This window comes from Zonotrichia albicollis, chromosome 5 (assembly GCF_047830755.1).
Source record: "Zonotrichia albicollis isolate bZonAlb1 chromosome 5, bZonAlb1.hap1, whole genome shotgun sequence".
NCBI lineage: Eukaryota > Metazoa > Chordata > Aves > Passeriformes > Passerellidae > Zonotrichia > Zonotrichia albicollis.
Window position 1 is genome coordinate 48,963,017 of NC_133823.1, and position 20,555 is coordinate 48,983,571.

The 20,555-nt window shown below is 41.6% G+C and overlaps 2 protein-coding genes across 5 annotated transcripts; both read left to right on the forward strand.

Moving 5' to 3' along the window:
* Positions 1-899: 899 nt before the first annotated feature.
* Positions 900-1,966, forward strand: LOC102072063 (C-C motif chemokine 3). Its single transcript, XM_005485681.4, has 3 exons — positions 900-1,179; positions 1,417-1,522; positions 1,702-1,966. The coding sequence occupies exons 1-3, from the start codon at positions 915-917 to the stop codon at positions 1,787-1,789; spliced, it is 459 nt and encodes a 152-aa protein (XP_005485738.2). The 5' UTR covers positions 900-914; the 3' UTR covers positions 1,790-1,966.
* Positions 1,967-4,378: 2,412 nt separating this feature from the next.
* Positions 4,379-15,092, forward strand: LRPAP1 (LDL receptor related protein associated protein 1). Of its 4 annotated transcripts, none has more exons than XM_026792627.2 (8): positions 4,379-4,617; positions 9,651-9,798; positions 10,135-10,259; positions 11,589-11,709; positions 12,201-12,374; positions 12,904-12,986; positions 13,883-14,059; positions 14,369-15,092. In XM_026792627.2, the coding sequence occupies exons 1-8, from the start codon at positions 4,438-4,440 to the stop codon at positions 14,432-14,434; spliced, it is 1,074 nt and encodes a 357-aa protein (XP_026648428.1). In that variant the 5' UTR covers positions 4,379-4,437; the 3' UTR covers positions 14,435-15,092. The 4 variants fall into 4 exon arrangements, with proteins under 4 accessions (XP_026648428.1, XP_026648429.1, XP_005485739.1 ...); XM_026792628.2 differs by having other exon boundaries at positions 9,654-9,798; XM_005485682.4 differs by having other exon boundaries at positions 4,382-4,617; positions 12,201-12,359.
* Positions 15,093-20,555: the final 5,463 nt, after the last annotated feature.

Consider the following 20,555-nt stretch of genomic DNA (forward strand, 5'->3'; position numbering starts at 1 on the left):
AACCCTGGATGAATAGGGACTGAGCATTGTGAAGAGGAAAACCCTGCAGCCACCCCAGCTCCAGCCCAGTTTGTGCTCCCTCAGCCCCTACAGTACCATGAAGTTGACAGAAACAAATTGTAGGATCATTTGTGTTGGAAAAGACCTTTAAGATCATCAAGTCCAACTGTTAATCCAGCATTGCCAAGTTCACCACCAAACTATGTCCCTAAGCACCACATCTACATGTATTTTAAATGTCTTTAGGGATGGTGACCCCACCACTTCCCCAGGCAGCCTACTGCAGTGCTTGACAACCCTTCCAGAAAAGAACATTTTCATAACATGACCTGGATCAATGTGAAGCCATTTTGTCTTGTCCTTGTAACCTGGGAGAAGAGAGCAACCTCCACCTCACTACAGCCCTCCTTTCAAAAACTTGCAGAGAGCAGTAAGGTGCCCCTCAGGGGGGCCTCCTCTTCCACCATCAAAGAAACCTGTGGAAGAGGTTTTACAGCAACTTCTGTGAGCCAGAGAGAAGTTTAATAAGAGGATCCTTGTTTACTCCTGAAAGGATTTTCCAGCAAGGTTGTTGACATAGAAACCAAGAAAGAAAGAAGGATAAATAAGAGAAAACTGCAACTGCAACTATTCCAATAAGCACCTTGTTTGTCTTTTGTGACCAAGGAGTAAAGTGTAAACTTAGGAGTTTTGTAAGAATGTGTAAAAAGCATGCATGCTATAATAAAAACAGGTTTGAAGCCTTCTGAAAATTGAGTGTGTTGCTTTGTATTGTGACCATCTCGACTACAACACAAACCCAGCTCCTTCAGCTGTTCCTCATAAGACTTGTTCTCTCTCGAATCTGAAAATCATAGCCCTGTGGCTGGCACTTCTCTTTCTGCGGCTTATTTAAGTCACACAATTTTGCTGGTATGACAGACTCATTTTCTTCCGTGAAACCCTGTACCCACCCAGTGGTGGGGGATATAAAAGGAGATCAGCAGGAGCAGAGGTTACTGTGCAGAGGACAGCCCTACAGACACCGCAGCTCCAGCGTCACTCGTGGCTCTCTCAGCCTTCCTAGCACCATGAGGGTCCTGTCAGCTGCCCTGGCTGTTCTGCTCCTTGTGGCCATCTGCTCCCTGGCTGAGGCTGATCCCAGCATCCCCAGCAGCGCTGCACTTTACAAGCAGAACGGTAGGTTCTCCTTCCCCAGGAGAGAGCCCCATCCCCACTGATTAGACACTCCTGTCTATGGAGAAGGCTGAGAGCTGATGGGCATCACCAGTGCAGGGACTAAGCCTCAGAGATGGAGGTTTCCAGGAGGTGTTCCCAGAGGACACAGCCTGGGTGATGGCAAATCCCCTGGGAGCCACAGGCAGAGCCTCTGCTGCAGTGTGGGGGTCTCACTGGGCCCATCTCTCTTCCCTGAAGCTGAAGACACCACCTGCTGCTTCTCCTACATTTCCCGCCCCATTCCACGCATGATGATCAGCTCTGCCTACGTGACCAGCAACACCTGCTCAAGGCCAGCTGTGGTGTAAGTACCCAACACTGCTGGGGTCCAGGGTGCAGCAGCCAGGGCAGGGCCTCAAAGGTGTCCAAGGTTGTCCAGGATGGGGAAGGGCATGGACAGGGACAAACAGGGGCTACCAGCAGGACCTAGCAAAAGCACCCTGATGCCCTGGCTGAGTGCCTCAATACCGGTTTTCCCAACAGCCTGGTCACCAGGAGAGGAACAAAGGTGTGTGCAGACCCCAGTGCTCGCTGGGTGCAGGAATACCTGAAGGACATGAGGCTTCAGTAGTCACTCCTCCCTGCCGCTGCTCCCAGGCAGAGCGCTCAGCCCCCACCATGAGGACTGCAGTAAGAGTGCTTGAGCTGCATCCTTCTTCAAAAGGAAAATTTACTACAATTGGCATACACTGGTTTAACTAAACTTTGCTTTTGCCTAAATGCTTGAATAAAATGTTGGCTTGTCAAATCTTTTGGATGTCTCTGAAGTCTCTGCTGGAACCCCAACATGACAGAAATGACAGACAAGATAGAACCACGTATTCCAAAATGACTCAGGAATACATATATACACTGTAATAATGAGACTAAAAGAAGCTCTAAATCCTAAAAATTATGTGTAGAGCTGCACAAGATTTGGGCAAGGCTGATGGACTTCTTTCTGCATCATCAGTTTGCTGTACTTCAAAGCTCACTTCAACTGCTCTTCAATGCAATGTATAGTGCAATGCTTTTGGCCACTTCTGCAATTCAGTCTCATAGCAACAGCTTCTAGGTAAATAACACTGAAAATCTCTGACTTAGGAAAAATGTGAAAGAGAAAACATAATACTTTTATATAATTTTCAAGGCAAAAATTACAGTCCAGTAAAAATCCACCCTGATGCACTGTTTTCACAAATCTCATGACAGTTTAGGCAATCTATTGGTTCTTATAAATACACCAACCCTGGATTAAATACTGTGCATTTTCACAGCATCATGGAGGTTTTTTCCTTAATACAGCTTGACTTAATCCCCTCCTAAAAATGCCTGTTGACCACTGCACCCTTAGTCTGGCTCCTTGAAGAGGACACACTGAGGTAGAAGGCTGGCACCATCAGGACCAAGAGTTGCCCTCTGAGCACACACCACCAAGCCCAGAGCCATTCCACACTTCACCCCTGGAGAACAACCTGTGAAAAACGCCAATCACTTGTTTTTAAAATTTTAAAAGTTTAATAGTAATAAAATGGTCATAAAAATAGTAATATAATTAGAGTAATAAAAATTTGAACAATTGAGATTAGGACAATATGAGACAATAAGAACAAAGAGTTACGGACAGTCCAGGTATCTTTTCTGGGCAAAATAAGCCTGAAAAAGGACACACATTAACAGAGGATTAACCCTTTAAAACCTGTTGCATATTCATACACCTCATACATGATGAATAAATTCCATTCAGACAAAGAATTCTGTCTGGTCAGGGTCAGCTTCTTCCCTTAATCCTGACGGTGTCTTCATGGCTGAGCGAGGCAGAAAGAAGTTTATTTCTTCTGATAAGAGAGCAATAAATTCTTTTTCTCTGAAAGATTTAGGTGTCCTGTGACTGCTATCCTGTGAGTCCTTTCTTTTGAAAAAGTATCTTATATGGCATAGTTTCTATTTTAACCTTATGTTACAACTTAAAACTATATTTAACACACTATTTAAGAAAATTAATACAGCATAACTTTCTAGCCTAACACATATATTATTAGTTTTAATATTTACAAAAAGCCAATCATAAAATACGTATTTTTCACAAACCCAGACTAGGTGTCCCTGCATTTCACACAGCCCTCCTTCTGCCCACACCACCATCCACCACCACCACCATCCATCCCTCTGTGCTGCCCCAAGTACAGGTGTTCTTCCCTGCCACCACCAAGGGGGAACCCGTTCCCATTCCTGCCTTCCATTCCTTGAGCTGCCTCTTTCTTTTTCTGTTTCTTGGACATTGTATTAGTATCTGAAAATTTTGTTTGATGAAAGTAGCTGTGTTCAAACCCACTGTGTCCCCTTGTTACCGCACAGCTGACATTAACACTGAGTGTTGGAGGGGAGACTAATCATAAAACGTGCCATATTCAGCATATTTTGTGAAGCAAGTGCTGAGGAGAATGAGAACTGAAAAATGTGTATTTTATTATTGGTTTTTTGCAAATATTAAAATGAATATTATATGTGTTATGTTAGAAAGTTATGCTGTATTAATTCTCTTAAGTAGTGTGTTAAATATAGTTTTAGGTTATAGCAAAATGTTAAAATAGAAACTATGCTGTGCAGGCTACTTTTTTTTAACAAAGGACTCGCACTGAGATAGCAGCCACAGGACACCTAAATCTTTCAGAGAAAGAATTTATTGCCCCATTATCAGGAGAAACGAACTTCTTCCCGCCTCGTTCAGCTCTGAAGACGCCGTCAGGATTCAGAAGTAGTTGACACTGACCAGACAGAATGCTGTATTTGAATGGAATTTATATGTCATGCATGAGATGTATGAATATGCAACAGGCTATTGTTTTTAAGGGTTAATCCTCTGTTAACGTGTGTTCTTTTCCGGGCTTATGCTGCCCAGAAAAAGGTACCCGAACGTCCATAACTCCTTGTTTCTATTGTCTCATATTGTCCTAATTCAAATCGTTCAAATTATTATTACTCTCATTATATTACTATTTTTATAACAATTTTATTACTATTAAACTTTAAAAATTTTAAAAACAAGTGACTGGCGTTTCTCACAAAGAGAATAGCACTAAATGCAACAGCCCAAACCTCATTCCCCTCAGGCTCCCGAGACCAAACCCCACTCCCACTCTGAGTTTCCGGATTTCCGGCCTCAACCCCGCTCGTCCAGCAGGGACCTCCCGGCCCCGCAGGGCATCTCGGGAGTTGTAGTTCTCCGCGCGGCGCGACATGGCGGCTGTGCGGGCATTGCCGGCCCTCGCCGCCGCGCTGCTTCTGGCTGCCGCCGGACAGGCCAGCAAGTACTCCCGGGAGGCCAACGAGGGGCTGGCCGCCGCCGACGGCAAGCGACGGGAGGCCGGGGAGTTCCGGGTGGTGAGGCTGAACCAGATCTGGGAGAAGGCGCAGCGGGTGAGTGGGGCGGCGCTCGGAGGGGGCTCCGAGGTCGGGCCCGGCCGCTTCAGACACTCCTTCCCCGTCAGGGAGATGGCGAGGAGCGGGCACCGGTGTGTGAGGAGACGCCGAGGCTGTCTGGCCCCGGCTCGGGGCATCGGTGGCGTTTGTTCTGTTGTCGGGCACGGCTGTCCCCGAGCGTCACGCAGAGAGCGCTCCGCTCAGCCCCGCGGCGGCTGCTATGCCGGCGGCGGGAGCGGCTCCTCCCGGGACACGGGATGTGTGTCCGAGCCCTGGGATGTGTGTCCGAGCCCCGGGATGTGTGTCCGAGCCCCGGGAGGTGCTCACCTGCCCAGGATAATGCAGCCCCCAAACCGCATGGTTCCCGGCACAGGGGATGTGTGTCCGAGCCCTGGCAGGTGTTCACCTGCCCGTGGGTAACAGGGGATGTGTGTCCGAGCCCTGGCAGGTGTTCACCTCCCCGTGGGTAACAGGGGATGTGTGTCCGAGCCCTGGGAGGTGCTCACCTGCCCCCGGGTAATGCAGCAGCTAATCCGCATGCCCAGGCAGTGCCAGAGAGAGGGAAGCCCCCCTGGTGCCGGGTAGGATCTGCGCTTGGCTCCCGGGCTTTAGCCGTGCTGTTCAGGACTGGGATGCTCTCAGCTGTCTGAAGGTGGTGGGCTCGGTTCCTGCTCGGCACAGGGCAGAAGTTCACTGCGGGAGAAGAGGAAATCTCCACCCTGGTGGTTGTGTCTCCTACGTTCACGTCAAGTAATGTAGACAAATGCAAGAGGACCAGCAAATGGGTTCCACCATTCCCAGATGAGAGCCTTAATTCTGACAGTGAATCAAAACAGTACTTGAGTTTCTCTCACAGTGGACTACAAAAGATGTTTAATTAAAGTGAAAATACAGTCAAATTATTTAATTACAGTGGAAATATTTGCTTATAACTAAGAAGAACAGCTGCTGTGGGAGGAGAAGAATGCACTGCAGATATCCCCTGAATATTGTGGACCATGGAAATTAGGGTGATGACTGGCAAAGGTTCAATTCTTTCAGGCTATGAAATATAGTTAACATTAATTTTGAATCTTCGGTATTCTGAATAGCCTGAGCTATTGAATTGGAGGTGGGCATCCCCAAATTCAGCCAGAATCTAGAACCGTGCCATTGTGCTGCCTCCCAATGTGCTATAGGAAGTTATCAAAATTACTCCTTTCCTCGATGGGAGACAGATGGAATGGGGCATAGGAAAGTGTGTTAATGAAATGCCAGCTGTTGAACTGACAGCTGAAAAGGAAACCACATTGAGACTGGAAATAATCTGTAATTATAGTAATGTCAGTTACCTCTCACCTTTCCAATTACAGTCTTTTCTCATGTTCATACCTGGCTCTTCTGGAATTAAAATTTGAGGTGCTTTACATCATCTGTGTTAAGATGCTAAAATATAAAATGGATTAACTTTGTCAGTAAGGAACTAAGGCTTAGTAAATTCTATATGTGTGAGCTGGATTTTAGAGATGCAGAACCTGCTTGAACTAAATTTGCTACAATCTGAATTTCACTTTTGAGTACAACTGTCATCCAGCATGTGTTTTATAAAGTGATTTTTCAGTATGTCTGGGCAATATATAAAATAAGAGGAAAACTTTGGCTGTGTATTGTATTTAAATACTTCTGTGTGTCAATGCAGAACTCTTCATTCCTTTATTTTGGTAGTGATAGAGAAACTACTGAAAACAGGGGACTTCTTTGCTTTGACATAAAAGTCGGATACCACAATTTAGCATTGCAACACACAGTTGGAGGAGCAGTCCCTAAAAAAAAGCCCCAAAATGTTACTTAGTGGGACCAGGAGCCGGACTTTCTTCTTGTTTCCCTGAGGATGAGTGGAAGGGAGTGCTTGATCTTTCTCCAGAATCTCTTTTCATGAAGAGTAAATTTGTAGTAAAGAGCTCTTTTCTCTTGGAGGCAAGAGTGTAGGTAAGGGTGTTGCAGGTAATGATTGCAGCCAGCCCAACAGCAAATGATGTAATTGTTGTCATGTTTGATAAATTTCCAGCACTCATTCCCAGCATTGCCAGGTACCTGTCTTGGATGTTAATGTCCAGGCAGCATAAGGAAAAAGTTTAAGGAGCTTGTTTCTTGGTTATTTAATCATTAAACTTAACTTTTCACCTCTGCTTCTAGTTAGTTATTCCAGCATGTGAGTGATGTTAGTAAAGTGATGAGGAGTCCTACCACTGACATTTTTAACCTGGTGTACTCAGGGTCCAACATGGGATAACCTTAAAGGAAGTAGTTCTTGAACTGAATACTTTAAATTAATTTATGTATTCACTCTGTTTTGCATTAATAGGACAGGCAAGGGGCTTCCAAATGGTTTTCATAGGATTTATAATGCTTACAAGGACAGCTGTTTTAGTTTCCTACTAAAATTGTGATGAGAATTAGAAAAATATTTCTCTAATTAGGAGAAATTTGAATAGAATCTTGTTTTCTCTTAAGGAATAGTGGAGTTAATGTAGCTCCTTAGTATTTATTAAGACTTTAACATGTTTGATTGATTATGTCTCCAGACTTTATGTTTAGAAGTTCTGATATTCTTTTCTATAACATCTAGAAAAGAGAAAGCTGTACATGTTTATGGGATTGCACTATCTGCAGAGGGGCTCTAACATAAAATGCACTGTGGAATCTTTTACACAGTAGTGTGTTTCTGATGACAAGGTCCCACATAAAAGATTTTATTTTATTATATTTGCAGTACTTAGAAGCTAAATTACTTCTTATCTAATTATGCATGGCTATTTATTGTCGGGTTTTCGGCTGTTTGAAGGGCCTGGAAAGGCCCGGAGTGGCCTTGGGACAGCCCGCGTATCGAAGGACGAGAAGAGGCTTCAGTTCTTCTTTCGGTTTTTATGTTTATTAATTGTTTATCTAAAAGATGTTCTTTCAGCCCGACAGAGATCTGCTCAGCAGTCAGCCATGAGCACACTGTGCCGCTCTCCGTAAAGCCACCTATCTTTATACCCATTGTTACGTGTACAATATTTATCATTTTTCTCCAATACCATTTATTCTTATTACTCGGTGCACTTTCAGTAATAACCAATCTAAAAGTGCCACCATCACCAAAGAAGATGGAGGAGAAGAAGAAGAAGAAGGACAGGACACACCCCAATTCCTCCATCTTACTTCTCTAAACCCCCCTGTACATAAATCCTAAACCCTGTTTCTCACCCTCTAATTAACTAATCCCTTCACCATTCACCCCGGTGAAGCCCTCATCCTTGTCGTCTCCTGTGTAGGACCAAAGTCCAGCCACCAGACACTTCTGGCAACATTCCAGGACTCCCGAGCCCCCCAAGGTGGTCTCGGTGACTCAGCACCTCAGGACTGAGATCCTGAGATCCGACAATTTATTCCTGTATTTCCTCAACCCAACTACATGTGATGTCCAGGCTACTTGAATGCTGACTAATATTAGAGTAACTAAATAAGTACCAAGATATTTGGCCATTCCCTTCACAATTTGTAGCAAACCTCTCACTCAGTCTTGAAGCTTCAGAGCACAATTCTTGCTGAGGAAAATGATTCTTGGTGCCACTGCAGCAGTGACACTTGGGCTGTCCACGTCATCCTGCACCAGAAAAGTAAATAAGTACATGATTAAGGTTTTTCTTTTACTCAGCACATCCTAAGAACCATAAATAAAGTGGTTCCTTCTAAGTGCTTTGTTTCTGTAAAGCAGTTCCCCAAAAGTAGATGGTAAAGGTCACAACAGGGACACTCCTTTGCTTTAGTATTAGAGGGATCAGAAGTTTTAATGTGTTCTGTAAGCATTATATTTACCTGTGATTCTAGATTTTAGTAATTTCAGTAAGCCAAGTGCAAAATGCAGAGAAAAAAATTTAAAAATCAAAATTATTGTATGCAGTGGCACAACATTAATTAATGGGACAGACTATGATGGAAACATAAACAATAATGTGGATAATTTCCTGAATTCTTGTCAATAGGAAGTGCATTAGTTCAAAGTAATTATACTTTTCCTAGTTACTTTAAAATAACCTAGTGACACACAAAGGAACGGCTGAATCTTTTCAGTATCATTCAGATGTTTAAAAACAATACTGAATTCTGAGTTTGTGTTTATTAAACATACTCCTTCCTCACTGAAAATGATAATTTTTATAATCTGTAAGCTGGTTTTAATGATAAAATAGATAAACTTGTGCTAGGACTGACAAGCCCAGGTGGTTTCCAGCTGGATCTGAGCTCCCAGGAGCTGGGCACGCAGTAGTTGAGGGGTTTTATCTCCTCTCCTCTCTGGGCTTCTCCTCACCTCACCTTCTGTTTTTTGACCACATAGACACAAAAAAAAATGGTTCTGAAGTATTAAGATGGTTTGTTACATTTATTTGTTTTAAATTGAATCACTAAGGTGACTAAAATCTGGAAGTTCAGGATCAACTCACAGCAGTGCTGATTAGCCAACCACATATTAGTCATTGTTCCTGTTTTCCCTGTAGCTCACAAAATTTCAATTAGTCCATATTTTTCCTGTTTTCTCTGTAGCTCACAAAATTTCAAGCTGACCTACCATTCATTTAAACTATTTTTTTTTCTATCTTCAGCCTCAGTGTTATACCTTTTTTTTTTTTTCTAATATGTTAGACAGGAATACCTGTAGGTTTTGTATGTTTTAATGCACATAAACTGTGTTAAGAAATTATTTGAGAATTTCTTTTTCATTTTGATCATAGTAAAAATTGCTGATGAAGTGGCTCTCTGACCTGCAAGGCCATCCTCAGTGACCTGGGAGACTGAAAAACTGTACTAACCAATAAAGTTTTCCAACTCACTATAACTGTATGGTTGGAAGATTGTCCACAAGAAAGGACATGTGATGGCAATGGCACGTTCTTTGAGAAGAATTGCTGTGCCATGCTGGTTGTTATCTATCTGTACTGGTTCCTGAGGTAGCTCTGAAGCAAAAGGGGACTCCACATAACTAAATACAAACCTTTCTGTGTTCTTAGCAGCTCCATCTCTCTGCTGTGAAACTGGCAGAGTTGCATAGTGATCTAAAAATACAAGAAAAGGATGAGCTGAGCTGGAAAAAACTGAAAGCTGAAGGGCTGGATGAAGATGGAGAGAAGGAAGCCAAGCTCAGACGGAACTTAAATGGTAAGGGCTGTCTTGGAAAGGAGTTTAAACTTTGCATCACACACACACATGGTTAGACACTTGTGTTTATTACATAACAGGTTGTCTTTGTGGACACTAAGGACACAAGTTCTCTGCAGTTCAGCAGGGAGCTGCAGGAGCCTAACGAAGTGCTTTACTCCCAATAATTCCAGAAGAGGTCATTGAACCTGGGACCAGTGTGTCTTGAACTGTTTGTTAGCTTTTCCTCCATGAGCTGCAAAGTGCAGCTCTGACAGTCACAGATGTACCCCATCTCTCACCTTCCGTACATCCATAGTTGGTTCTCATGTTTCTGTATCTTCTATTCCCTCGCAGTCATTATGACTAAATATGGAATGAATGGAAAGAAGGACTCTCAGCTAGTTGATACCAACTATATTAAAGATGGCACAGAAAGTGACACACTAGATGATCCAAGACTCGAGAAATTATGGAGCAAGGTGAGTAAGATTTCCAGGAACTGGAGTGTAGGAAATCAGTATTTCTTCATTGAACTCTTAGCTGTGTCTTCTGTGAGCATTCAGACTTGGAAATTAATGGCTTTACTACTCTTTTGTTAAGTACTGACCAAGCTGCCTTGCTCTGTAGCTCACATCTTCATGCCCTGTATCCAGACCATCCAGCTGTGGCAGGTTGTCTTTGGCAATTAAAACACCCAGTTAATCTGAAAGGTGGAGCCTGGGTCCTCACATTTCCCTGAACTCATGGCTTCCCTTAGTGTGACTGTCACACTGTGTGGTAGTATATCTATGGTGTTTTTCCCAGTTTTCTTCTTGTTGTTTGTGGATATTTTTTAAAAGATATATTTAAAATAGAACCATTTTGTAGACTGTCTAAAGTGAAATGTATTGTGGGGAAGGGTTTTAAATAAAGGCTTTCTCAACTTAGTATTCAACTGAAAATTCCCAGGATTTGCATTCATGCATAAAAAGTGGAAGATGTACTGTCAAATTTGGGCAGTTAAAACTGGCAAAGTCATAATCTTCAGCAATTAAATAATTCAAGTTTTAAGAAGCAGCTAGTCAGGTAAATATAAAGAATTCTCCCATGAGTGTAGTGCAGTGATAGAAAAGCAGAAAAAAAGATTTGCTGAATATTTAAATGTTACTGTAACTAGGTACAGCTTTGGCAAGGAACATGTTGTCCTGTGCTTTGGGGAACAGTAAAGTGCAATAGGAGAAATATTCCCTGAGCAAAAAAAAAAAAAAAAAAAAAAAAGGAGTCTGGATAGGTTTCAAAAATAATCACTTTTGATCAGGCATTGCAGCAAGTATCCCCCCAGATTTGTGAGTAGTGCCCCAGCTGTGTGAGCAGTGCTTCTTAAATGGTTAGAGAGCAAGTGCACAGCAGTGATAAAATCTTCACTGCCAGTAGAGTAAGATGCAGTAAAGACTGTGTTTAATGTCCGACTGCATCCCTCATGCAAATGGTTCCCTTACAGTTGTCTATGGAGCTCCATGGCCCTTATTTCTGTATTAAATTGTTTCCCATGGAATAGAAATGCCAGACACTTTTCACTGGGTAATCCATAGCAAGTCCAGCTTTATAAGTCTGAAGCAAACTTCCTTTGACATGATTAAAGGCATCTCATCCATCAACATCTAAATCCTGACCACATACAAATATTAAGAGAATTAAAACAAAAGATCTAAAGAAAAGCTGCACTTAATAATTTTCTAAATGTGGTGAGAAGTGGGAAGACATTTTGGCAGTTGAGGGCACTTAAAGCCCTTGGCCTGGAACGCATAATGAGCTCATGTTTCTTTCAGGCCAAGACCTCTGGGAAGTTCTCTGATGAGGAGCTGGATAAGCTTTGGCGAGAATTTACGCATCACAAAGAAAAGATCCGTGAATACAATATTCTGCTGGAGACTGTGAGCAGAACAGAAGGTGCCTGGACAATTCTCTGATGTTTCAAGATCAGTACATCTCTTTTCTCTGCCCATTGTTTCCATCACTTCCAAATTTCTTTGGAACTCTCACATTTCTGTCAGAACCACTTGCAGATGCTGGCATTTTCAGATACCTCCTGGGTTTAGTTCTGCATTAGCTGCCAAAATTCTTGCCAACTAATGAAACTGCTGCCATTTCAGTTTTCTGATTCTGCCTTCACATCATGCAGGGAAAATGCCATCAGATTAGCAATGATGGCCATTGTAGTTTTACAGGAAATTAGGCAGCAAGCATAAATCCACTGCTGCAAAATGCAATTCTAAAGTCTGCGGAAAATATGTGTTTTGTCTCACCAGCTTTATTTGCACTCAACTGAAATCCTAAGAATTTAGCACTTTTTTATTCACCTCAGATTTGGGGGATTATTTGGAGTTTTTGAGCTATCAAGATTTGGCCCACAATCAATAATACGTACTGTTCTTCAACAGATATCCACAAGAATGTTATCAATCCATCTGAGGAGAACCTGGTGAAAGAGGAAATCTTGCACAACAAGCACAGAGAGCTCAAAGAGAAGTTAAGGAGCATCAATCAGGGCTTTGAACGTTTGCGTAAAGTCAGTCACCAGGGATATGACACAACCAGTGGTATGATACAGCAGGGTTTGTGCTTCTTTGGGATTCATTTCATTTTTTAAAAGTTAAAATCAGTGGGCAAAGGCATAGTCACAGTATCACAGTGTGTTGTGTGCCACAGTGGGCTGAAGATACAGAGTCAGCCAGTCCTGTTTAGCACCAAACACTGGAAGCCTAATGAAAGGATACAGTCATTGTGTTAAGAGGATAATTTTGTCTTCCATGAGAAGGGATATTGCCCCAGGAGGGCAAGTAAATGAGACAACACGCAGGACAAGCAATGCCTTTATCCAGTTCCTCAGGTTTGGGTTTTTTTGCTTTTTAAAACCTACTTGTTTTACCTAGTACTAGTATCTAGTTTTATCCAGTACTTGGGTACTTCTCCCAAGTACGCAGTTTCATCTAAATTAGATCTATTAGAAATGCAGTGCTTAATGTCTCTGTTCTTAATTTAATAACTATATGTATGTGAGAAAGCATCCCTTCATCTTTCATAGAAGTTGAGCATTAAAAGCATTGTGTCCACATTTTAATTTTGTTATGTGTGTTTGTTTAGAATTTGAAGAACCAAGAGTGATTGATTTGTGGGACATGGCCAAATCAGCTAATTTCACTGAGAAAGAGCTTGAATCTTTTCGAGTAAGTAGAATTCCAGTGACTTCTCTTGCAGAAAGATATTTTGCCACATAAAGAAGTGCTTGATTTTACTCTGATTGCGGCCACTTCTGTATTACCCTCCAGACACCATAAAAAAGGTCATACTGCCTTTTTAATTCTTCAAATTTATAGACATGTGTGTAACTAATCATATGCTGGTTCTGTTATAATTAGAAGAATGAAAATTCTGAATCCTCTCAAAACAACTGTTGCATATTTTGAATCTTTGAAAGATCAGGTCCTGCTTCTTTGTTGCCAAGGCACCAGATTTACCCCTCTTACCAATGTCTTAATTATGTCCTTGGGAAGCACTGTAATCTGTATACCCAGCAATTTCCCTCTCATGCCCATCTCCTGTACTGTTAACTTCCCATGTTGGAGCTGTGTTGAGCTGACACAAAACTATTGTGATTAAGACTGTTTTTCAATGAAATAATGTAGAACTTCATTCCTGTGCAGTTCATGCCACTTTTATTCAATTCAAGTTGTATAAAGAAAAGATTTAAATTTTTTTTTGTCTGACTCTATCTATCAGATTTCAAAAAGAGGCTTTTTTAAAAATCTGTCTCTCTCCCCTCATTCTGCTGTTCTTATGCCTAAATTTTTGCTTGGTGTTCGCTGCTCTCATCTTGTAGCACCTCACACAGCCACCCACAGTCTCCTTTTGAGGACTCTGCAATGGGTCGTTTTCAGCACTGCTTTCAAAATCAGCAGTCTGGTGGTGATGGTAATGGATTGTCCAGACACTTTTTAAGAAGCAGGGAACTGAAAAAGCTTTCTGTGCCTGACTTAGTAGAGTATCATTAGGAGTGTCTTGGCAAGAGAAAGGAAGACTTGGAAAGAAACTCCTCTGAAGCTGTGTGTGTTTGTTATCTTAGGAGGAGCTGAAACATTTTGAAGCAAAGATTGAAAAGCACCATCACTACCAGAAACAATTAGAGATTTCACACCAGAAACTGAAGCATGTAGAGGAAACTGGAGACAAGGATCATCTGAACAGAAACAAAGAGAAATATGCCATGCTGCAAGAAAAGACAAAAGAGCTAGGATATAAGGTCTGTATAAATGCAGTGTTACATACATGTTGAAAGTTTAACTCAATAGCAGAGGGGGAGCAGATTATCCAGTGCTGATTTTCATGCAAGCTGAATGATTTCCAGAAGGGGAGTTCAAGACACATCTGTTCTCCATGTTTAGTACACCATACACATAATTGTTCTTAAAGACTTAAAAAGGCCTGAAGTCTTCCTGGTCTCTGCTCTTTCTGTTGTTACAAATACTTGTGGAAAATCTGAATATATTACTCTATTGATAATTTATTGTCTTCCTGATTTTTTTTTTTGTGTGTTTTCTTTTCCTGATAGGTAAAGAAGCACTTGCAAGACTTATCCAGCAGAATCTCTCAAGGTCTCCAACACAATGAGCTATAAGAATTTGTCCTGCTTCATGGGATCAGTCTGTTAACACATAGCAGTTAGTGTGGTTTTTTGAGCAGGGCTTACCAAGGAGTCCTTCTGAAATAGTAACGATTGAACAGATGTGTCGTGTAAGAATTTTTTTTTTGCCTACTTTATTACAAATTTTGTATTTGCACTGTAAAATTAAATGATTAAATATTAAGGTTTCACATCTTGGATCATAAGAATCTTACTTCTGAATCAAGTAGCAGCCTTTGAAATAATCAGTTTTGTCAAAAGGAAACAAATATGCAAAAATCAAAGGATTCCTGCTAGTAAAAAAAAATACTAATCTTATAGTCAGGTAAGGTTTTCTGATCAATGAAAGCAAACACTGAGGTACAGGAAGGTTAAACAGGGGCCAGAAAAAGTCTTTATTTCAATCCTTGGCCTATTACATTTCCAACTTAAGGTTATAAAAATATTTTTACTGACTTTGAGCAGTGGCTCAGAGCTGCACTACTGCACTGTATATGAATCTTTCGTGTGAGAGGGGGAGGAAGGGTAATGAGGGAACAAGTACTGAGGTCAATTTGCACAGTTTAGTTATTGACTAATGTGTGTGTACAATTATCTTGTTCATGGTTGCTTTGGTTTTGCTACACTTGGTCATTAAAAAATCAAAACAAGATACTGGTGAGGCTTTTTCTTTTCATCTTCCCTTTCATAAAGTGAGAAGTAACCAGGCCTGTTTTTTGAGCATGTTGCTAGTTCCTGTAATGTTCATTCACACATCAGTTTTTAAGAGAGGAGGGATAGTTTTGCACCACAAGGATGTGTTTCTATGTTCTGAATAGGCAGAAAGATTTCTAAAGCAGCTTATCTCTGAGTGTATATTTCAGTTCAATCTCCAGTAAAGATTATTATCACTTCTCCTTTCAAGACCAGATTTTTCTGGTCAGAACTTTGGCACACATCAGGCACTTGGATTGAAATTGTCTATAATAACAATGCTGACCCTTTATTTCAAATGAAAGTTTCGAATGAAACTGTTCCAGGAGCGAGGCCAAGGCCAAGGTCCAGTGTGGGTGAATCATTACAGCTTGGTTGGGGAGCTCTGTCCCTCACAGATGGCAGTGCTGAGGTGTGCTGGATCAGGCAGCTGTCCTCAAGCCTTGCTCTGCCTGCCTGTTCCATGAGGAGTACTGAAGAGACCCATTCAGTCAGAATAGGCCACTCATCCTGGGTCATCATGGCTTAAAAGTAACATGATTTTTTTTTTACTTAAAAACTATATCTTCATATGCAATACATCTGAACCAAAACTCTGGTAGCAGTCTTACTTTGAGATTTTCTTTGAAGATAGAATCTTTTTCTTTTTTTTTTTTACTTTGAAGATAGAATCTTTTTTTTACTTTTTAAATTTAATGTAAGCTTAGAATTATTTATATTGCAGAGAATCGTTGTCCATCACAATAAGAAGCCACCACTAATATCAGCAATCTCCTTAGAGACAACTCTGTTCATGTAGTTTAGGTATACCTTTGGTTGGCAAACTAAAAAACGTAAATCCAAAAATAGTTACAAGCCATTTATGAGAAAACTGCTTTGTTTGTTTTTTTTTCAAATGCTACACACTTATTTCTTCTCCAGACTATGGCTTTAAGGGTTGTATCAGAGCAGTAGCTGTATTATCTTACAAGTTTGTCTACATCAATTCTCTGTGAATGCAGAACAGAAATGTAATCTGTATTATGTTAGAAAGCAGAGACTTCACTGTGTCCTTCAGTGCCCCCTTTGGCAGGGTGGGAACCAAATCTGTGAGCTGCAGGTCAGTTTGGTGGCTGTGGCCTGGGTGTGGGGGGTCCCACAACAATGGCCCTGGGGGAAGAATTTGGACACATGCAGAGGAGAGGAGCTCCACAAAGCGCTGAGGCACTGCTGCTGGGCAGTCCTGGCAGGGTGGTGCGGGATGGAGCAGCTTTCCCAGGGCACAGAGTTCAGGTCCTGCTGCTGGGGGAGCTGTGCTGCCCTTGGGAAAGCAAAATATCCCAGCCTGCACTGAAGGCAGACACAGCAGCTGTGTGCTCCACACAGGAGGGCACAGCACAAAGCTGGGTTTCATTCCAGTGTCTGCCTGAAGTAGAATATGCTTATCCAAGAATTTCTGAGGATGTCTGGAACAGCAGAAGGTGCTGTATTCATGGAATGAATAACCAGGGTCAGATCAGTTACTGATCTGAGGTGCTGCAGCAGAGGCTTTAAAGAGGCAGTGGCTGAAGCAGGCAGTGGCTGTGCTGTGTCTTTACCTGCCACACCATGACAGTAATTGGGCTCAAAGGCCAGGTGGGCTCAAGCAGAGAGAATGTTTGGCAGGTGCTGCAAAGTACAAGAGGCTGACAAAATACTTACATGTCACAGTAATGTAAAACTGGGAACAAGTCACAGCTCATCAGAGGCGAAGGTTGGAGAGTGGGGTCAGCAGAGTCACCTCACTTCAGTTACAGAGCAGAGCTGTTAATGAGTCTGAGCACACAAACCTAGAGGAGAACAAAGTAAAAAGGCTGTTGCTGCCCTGCACCCAGCTTCCCATTGGAATAGTCTGTGGCTGAGTGAGAGTGCAACAGCATAAGGGAAAGCATGAGCAATAGTCTGTTCCTGTCAAAGTTCCTCAGGGCTTTCCCTGCCTTTTAAGATTTGGGACAGGCTAGGGGGGTGTAAAGTCTGATTCCACTCTAGTTTCTATGGTCTGCACCTCACATGTATCAATGTATTACTGTATTTGCAGGGACCCCTGTGGCAGGGAGGAATGATGAATCTGACTCCATGTTCTCAGAAGGCTAATTTATTACTTTAAAATACTATATTATATTAAAGAATACTATACTAAACTATACTAAAGAATACAGAAAGGATACTTACTGAATGCTAAAAAGATAATAATGAAAACTCATGACTCTCTCCAGACTCTCAACACAGCTTGGCCCCAGTTGGCCAAAGAGTCAAAACAACTCACAGCAGAATCCAATGAAACAATCACCTGTGGGTAAACAATCTCCAAATACATTCCACATGAGAAAAACACAAGAGAAGCAAATGAGATAAGAATTATTTTCTTTTTCTCTGAGGCTTCTCAGCTTCCCGGGAGAAAAATCCTGGGCAAAGGGTTCTCCGCCCCCCCCCCCCCCCCCAGAATGTGAATGCTACAATGTATCTACAGTTATTGTTGCAGGTTTAGTCCTCCAAAAACTGTTCATATGGTCAAAATAACAAGAGTGGGTAGTGTTTGAGATATTAAAGATTAAAAAATAACTTGAGTCACCACTCCTGTGTTTCTCTAAATAGCAACAAAAAATCAGAGCCAAGAAAAAAGGTACAAATGAGATATACCTGCAGTTCTGGACCCTGTAAGAGGTGAATAATGGGGTTCATAGGTCACATGGAAGAGGCATCTGAAAAGCAAAGAACTCTTTTATACAACGGTTGAATCTTCTCTTCCTTAATAGGTTTTCTAGCTGATCCTTCTGTAATTTTTCAAATTAACAAGTTTTTAAACCACTCTGAGAAACAATTTGAAATACAAAAGGGGCAGCAAAAAAAGGAGAAAAGAGCTGCATTTCTTAGGGAAAAAAAATCAGAGCATTTAATATTCTATAGTCAGTCAAATTCTGCCCTGAAAAGAACCTCAATTTAAGTAAACTTGTCAGTGACTTCATGTAGGACAGATTTTATTTGTTAAAAAGGGGGGTGGAAATGTGAGGGAAATAAATACATAAGGCATTAAACGCAACAAAAATAACCAAGCCTTTCTTAAAAAAAGCCCATCCTACATGTTGGTACAGCAGCTAAGGTGGCATCATTCTACCAAGACAAATAAGGAATAGCACTGTAGCAGATTTATTGTGCAATAATTTCCCCTCTCCCCTCCCATGGGATCCTGATGAATGATAGATCTGGCAATAGCAGGAATATTTAAATTGACCAAGTAGAGATCATTTACATTTTGTCAGGTGAAGTGGCATCTGCCTTTTCAGATCCTGTTTCTGCAGGTGGGGATCCCTGTGCTCAGGAGCTGGTGAAATCCTTGCCTGGGCTCTCCTGCTTGCTGTGTCCAGCTCTCCCTGTGGAGTTCCCTCAAGCTAGGCTTAATGCAGATTAAGGTAAAAAGCAAGGGACAGAGAAACCACCTGAGCTTCCAGAATGTGCTGCCTCAACAGCTGATCTTGGCTGAGCTTTTCACAGTAAGTACTACACAGGAAGTTCTAATATATATCTTAAATATATTTTTTTCATTCCATAGCATTTAATGAGAATAGAAGAAATAAAGTAATTTAAGTCAATAAATGGAATAGATTGTTGCATTTAATAAAAACAGACCTGCCTTTGTAACTGAGAGCTGGGTGCTGCATTTTCTGGATGCATTATATTCTTTAAAAAAGTGCTGCTAAATACCAGAACCAACATTTCCAAACAGATCACACAGTTAATGTGTATTTAAGTCTATTCACCTAGAGCCTATTGGGAAGCAGGATATTCATCTGCAAAAAAAGACTGCATGGAATTCTTTTACTGGTATCTACAGGCATAAAATGGAAGCATTCATAAAGTCTGTCCAGTAGAGCCAAAATAAATTCCTAAGCTTTCCTCCACAATAAATATTTCAAGTTGAGCCATATTATTACTTCAACAATTGCAACCCAAGTGCTTTTATCAAAAGCCTTTAAAGCACTTTCATATCCAAATGTTCAAATGTTATATTATCCCACCACTCAACAAAAGAGCACTCTCCTAAATCAGAAACAGTCCACAGATAGTAATGCTTAATATGTGAACTTTGTTCCTTCACTGCTGCATTAATTTATCACAAAAGCTTGCCATTTTAATAAAACTAACCATTTCAGTCTCCAAGTTTGCTTCTCAATAACTTGTCTACTGTAATTTAAAACTGCCAGTTTCTATAGGCAAAGTGAGTGTTGAATCACTTTGAAATAAACCTCCTACTAAAATAAAATGCTGTTTAATGTTCTACAGTTGTAATTTTCCAAGCACTTTAAAGAGAGAAGGGAGCTACACTATTTGAAGTATAAACACACTGAGAACTGGAAACTCCCATATGAAAACCAATCATTTACAATACCTGGCATTGGGTTCTTAAATCCAAAATTCAAATTTCAGTTTCTAATTCAAGAAGACATCTGAACCAAAACCATTAACTAAATGGTCCTTCAGTGGGGAAAAAGTTCATTTTCCACCATTTCAGACCCAAGTTCTGGGTCTGGGATGGATGTGTCTTAAAAGAATGTTTGCATTAGCCTCAGTTTGCTGGTGTCACTAAAGCCTTGCCACAAATCAGGCCTTGCACATATTGACCCTTATTTGCAGAACTGCAAACCAAAGTTTTTATTCATGATTATTAATTCAGGATAAGAACAAATTTTCCAGAGATGTTCTTGGGAATTGTTTTCCTTCTCATTTTAATGCTACATGTACAAACAGTGGTACTAGAGCTTTTGAAAGACCACAATGTAACCAAATAGGACAGTCAGAATTCCAGATCAAAGTGCTGTCACAGTATGTGTCTGGGATTACAGAAGGAACAGGAGTTTAGCCACAAGCATACCATTAAAAAAACATGAATTTTCATCAGCTCCTTCCAACCTAGGAACAGAGCAACTCACCCTGTTCAGCTTTGACCTCTTACAGCAGAGACACAGCAGGGTGCAGTTAGTTTGGCATCTTCACATGGACAGTGTTGCTGCTTGGCCACCAGGTTTCTGTTATCTGTTATCCATTCATTCTGTCTCTCCCTGCAGTGCTCAGGGCAAGCTCCGTGCTGATGGACAGAGGGACAGGGCTCCCATCACAGGCCATGCTGCAGGTGTGGCCAGCTGCAGGCTGAAACTGGCACCTTGACAATTCCCCAGATAGAGCAACAGCAATGAGAGGCTCTAAGCTGGTTAAATGTTCCCACTGTATTTGCTGCCTGCAGGGCTCCAAAGCAGCACAGCCAAGGCTGTCACCACAGTCACTGCAGGAGAGGCATTCCACAGCTATCGCTTCTGGTCACTTATGGTCACTCATGGTCACTACTGTCATAGGTCTGTGATTCACCATAGAAAGCACAGAGACAGCAAATCCAAGATCAGGTCCTCAG

What these genes read in the sequence shown, in the direction of transcription:
- LOC102072063 (XM_005485681.4), top strand. Translation starts at nt 915, where the DNA reads ATGACAGACTCATTTTCTTCCGTGAAACCCTGTACCCACCCAGTGGTG. An exon ending in TGCACTTTACAAGCAGAACG is followed by an intron (nt 1,180 to 1,416) that starts GTAGGTTCTCCT and finishes TCTTCCCTGAAG; the next exon opens with CTGAAGACACCACCTGCTGC. An exon ending in TGCTCAAGGCCAGCTGTGGT is followed by an intron (nt 1,523 to 1,701) that starts GTAAGTACCCAA and finishes TTTTCCCAACAG; the next exon opens with CCTGGTCACCAGGAGAGGAA.
- LRPAP1 (XM_026792627.2), top strand. Translation starts at nt 4,438, where the DNA reads ATGGCGGCTGTGCGGGCATTGCCGGCCCTCGCCGCCGCGCTGCTTCTG. An exon ending in TCTGGGAGAAGGCGCAGCGG is followed by an intron (nt 4,618 to 9,650) that starts GTGAGTGGGGCG and finishes CTGTGTTCTTAG; the next exon opens with CAGCTCCATCTCTCTGCTGT. An exon ending in TCGAGAAATTATGGAGCAAG is followed by an intron (nt 10,260 to 11,588) that starts GTGAGTAAGATT and finishes TGTTTCTTTCAG; the next exon opens with GCCAAGACCTCTGGGAAGTT.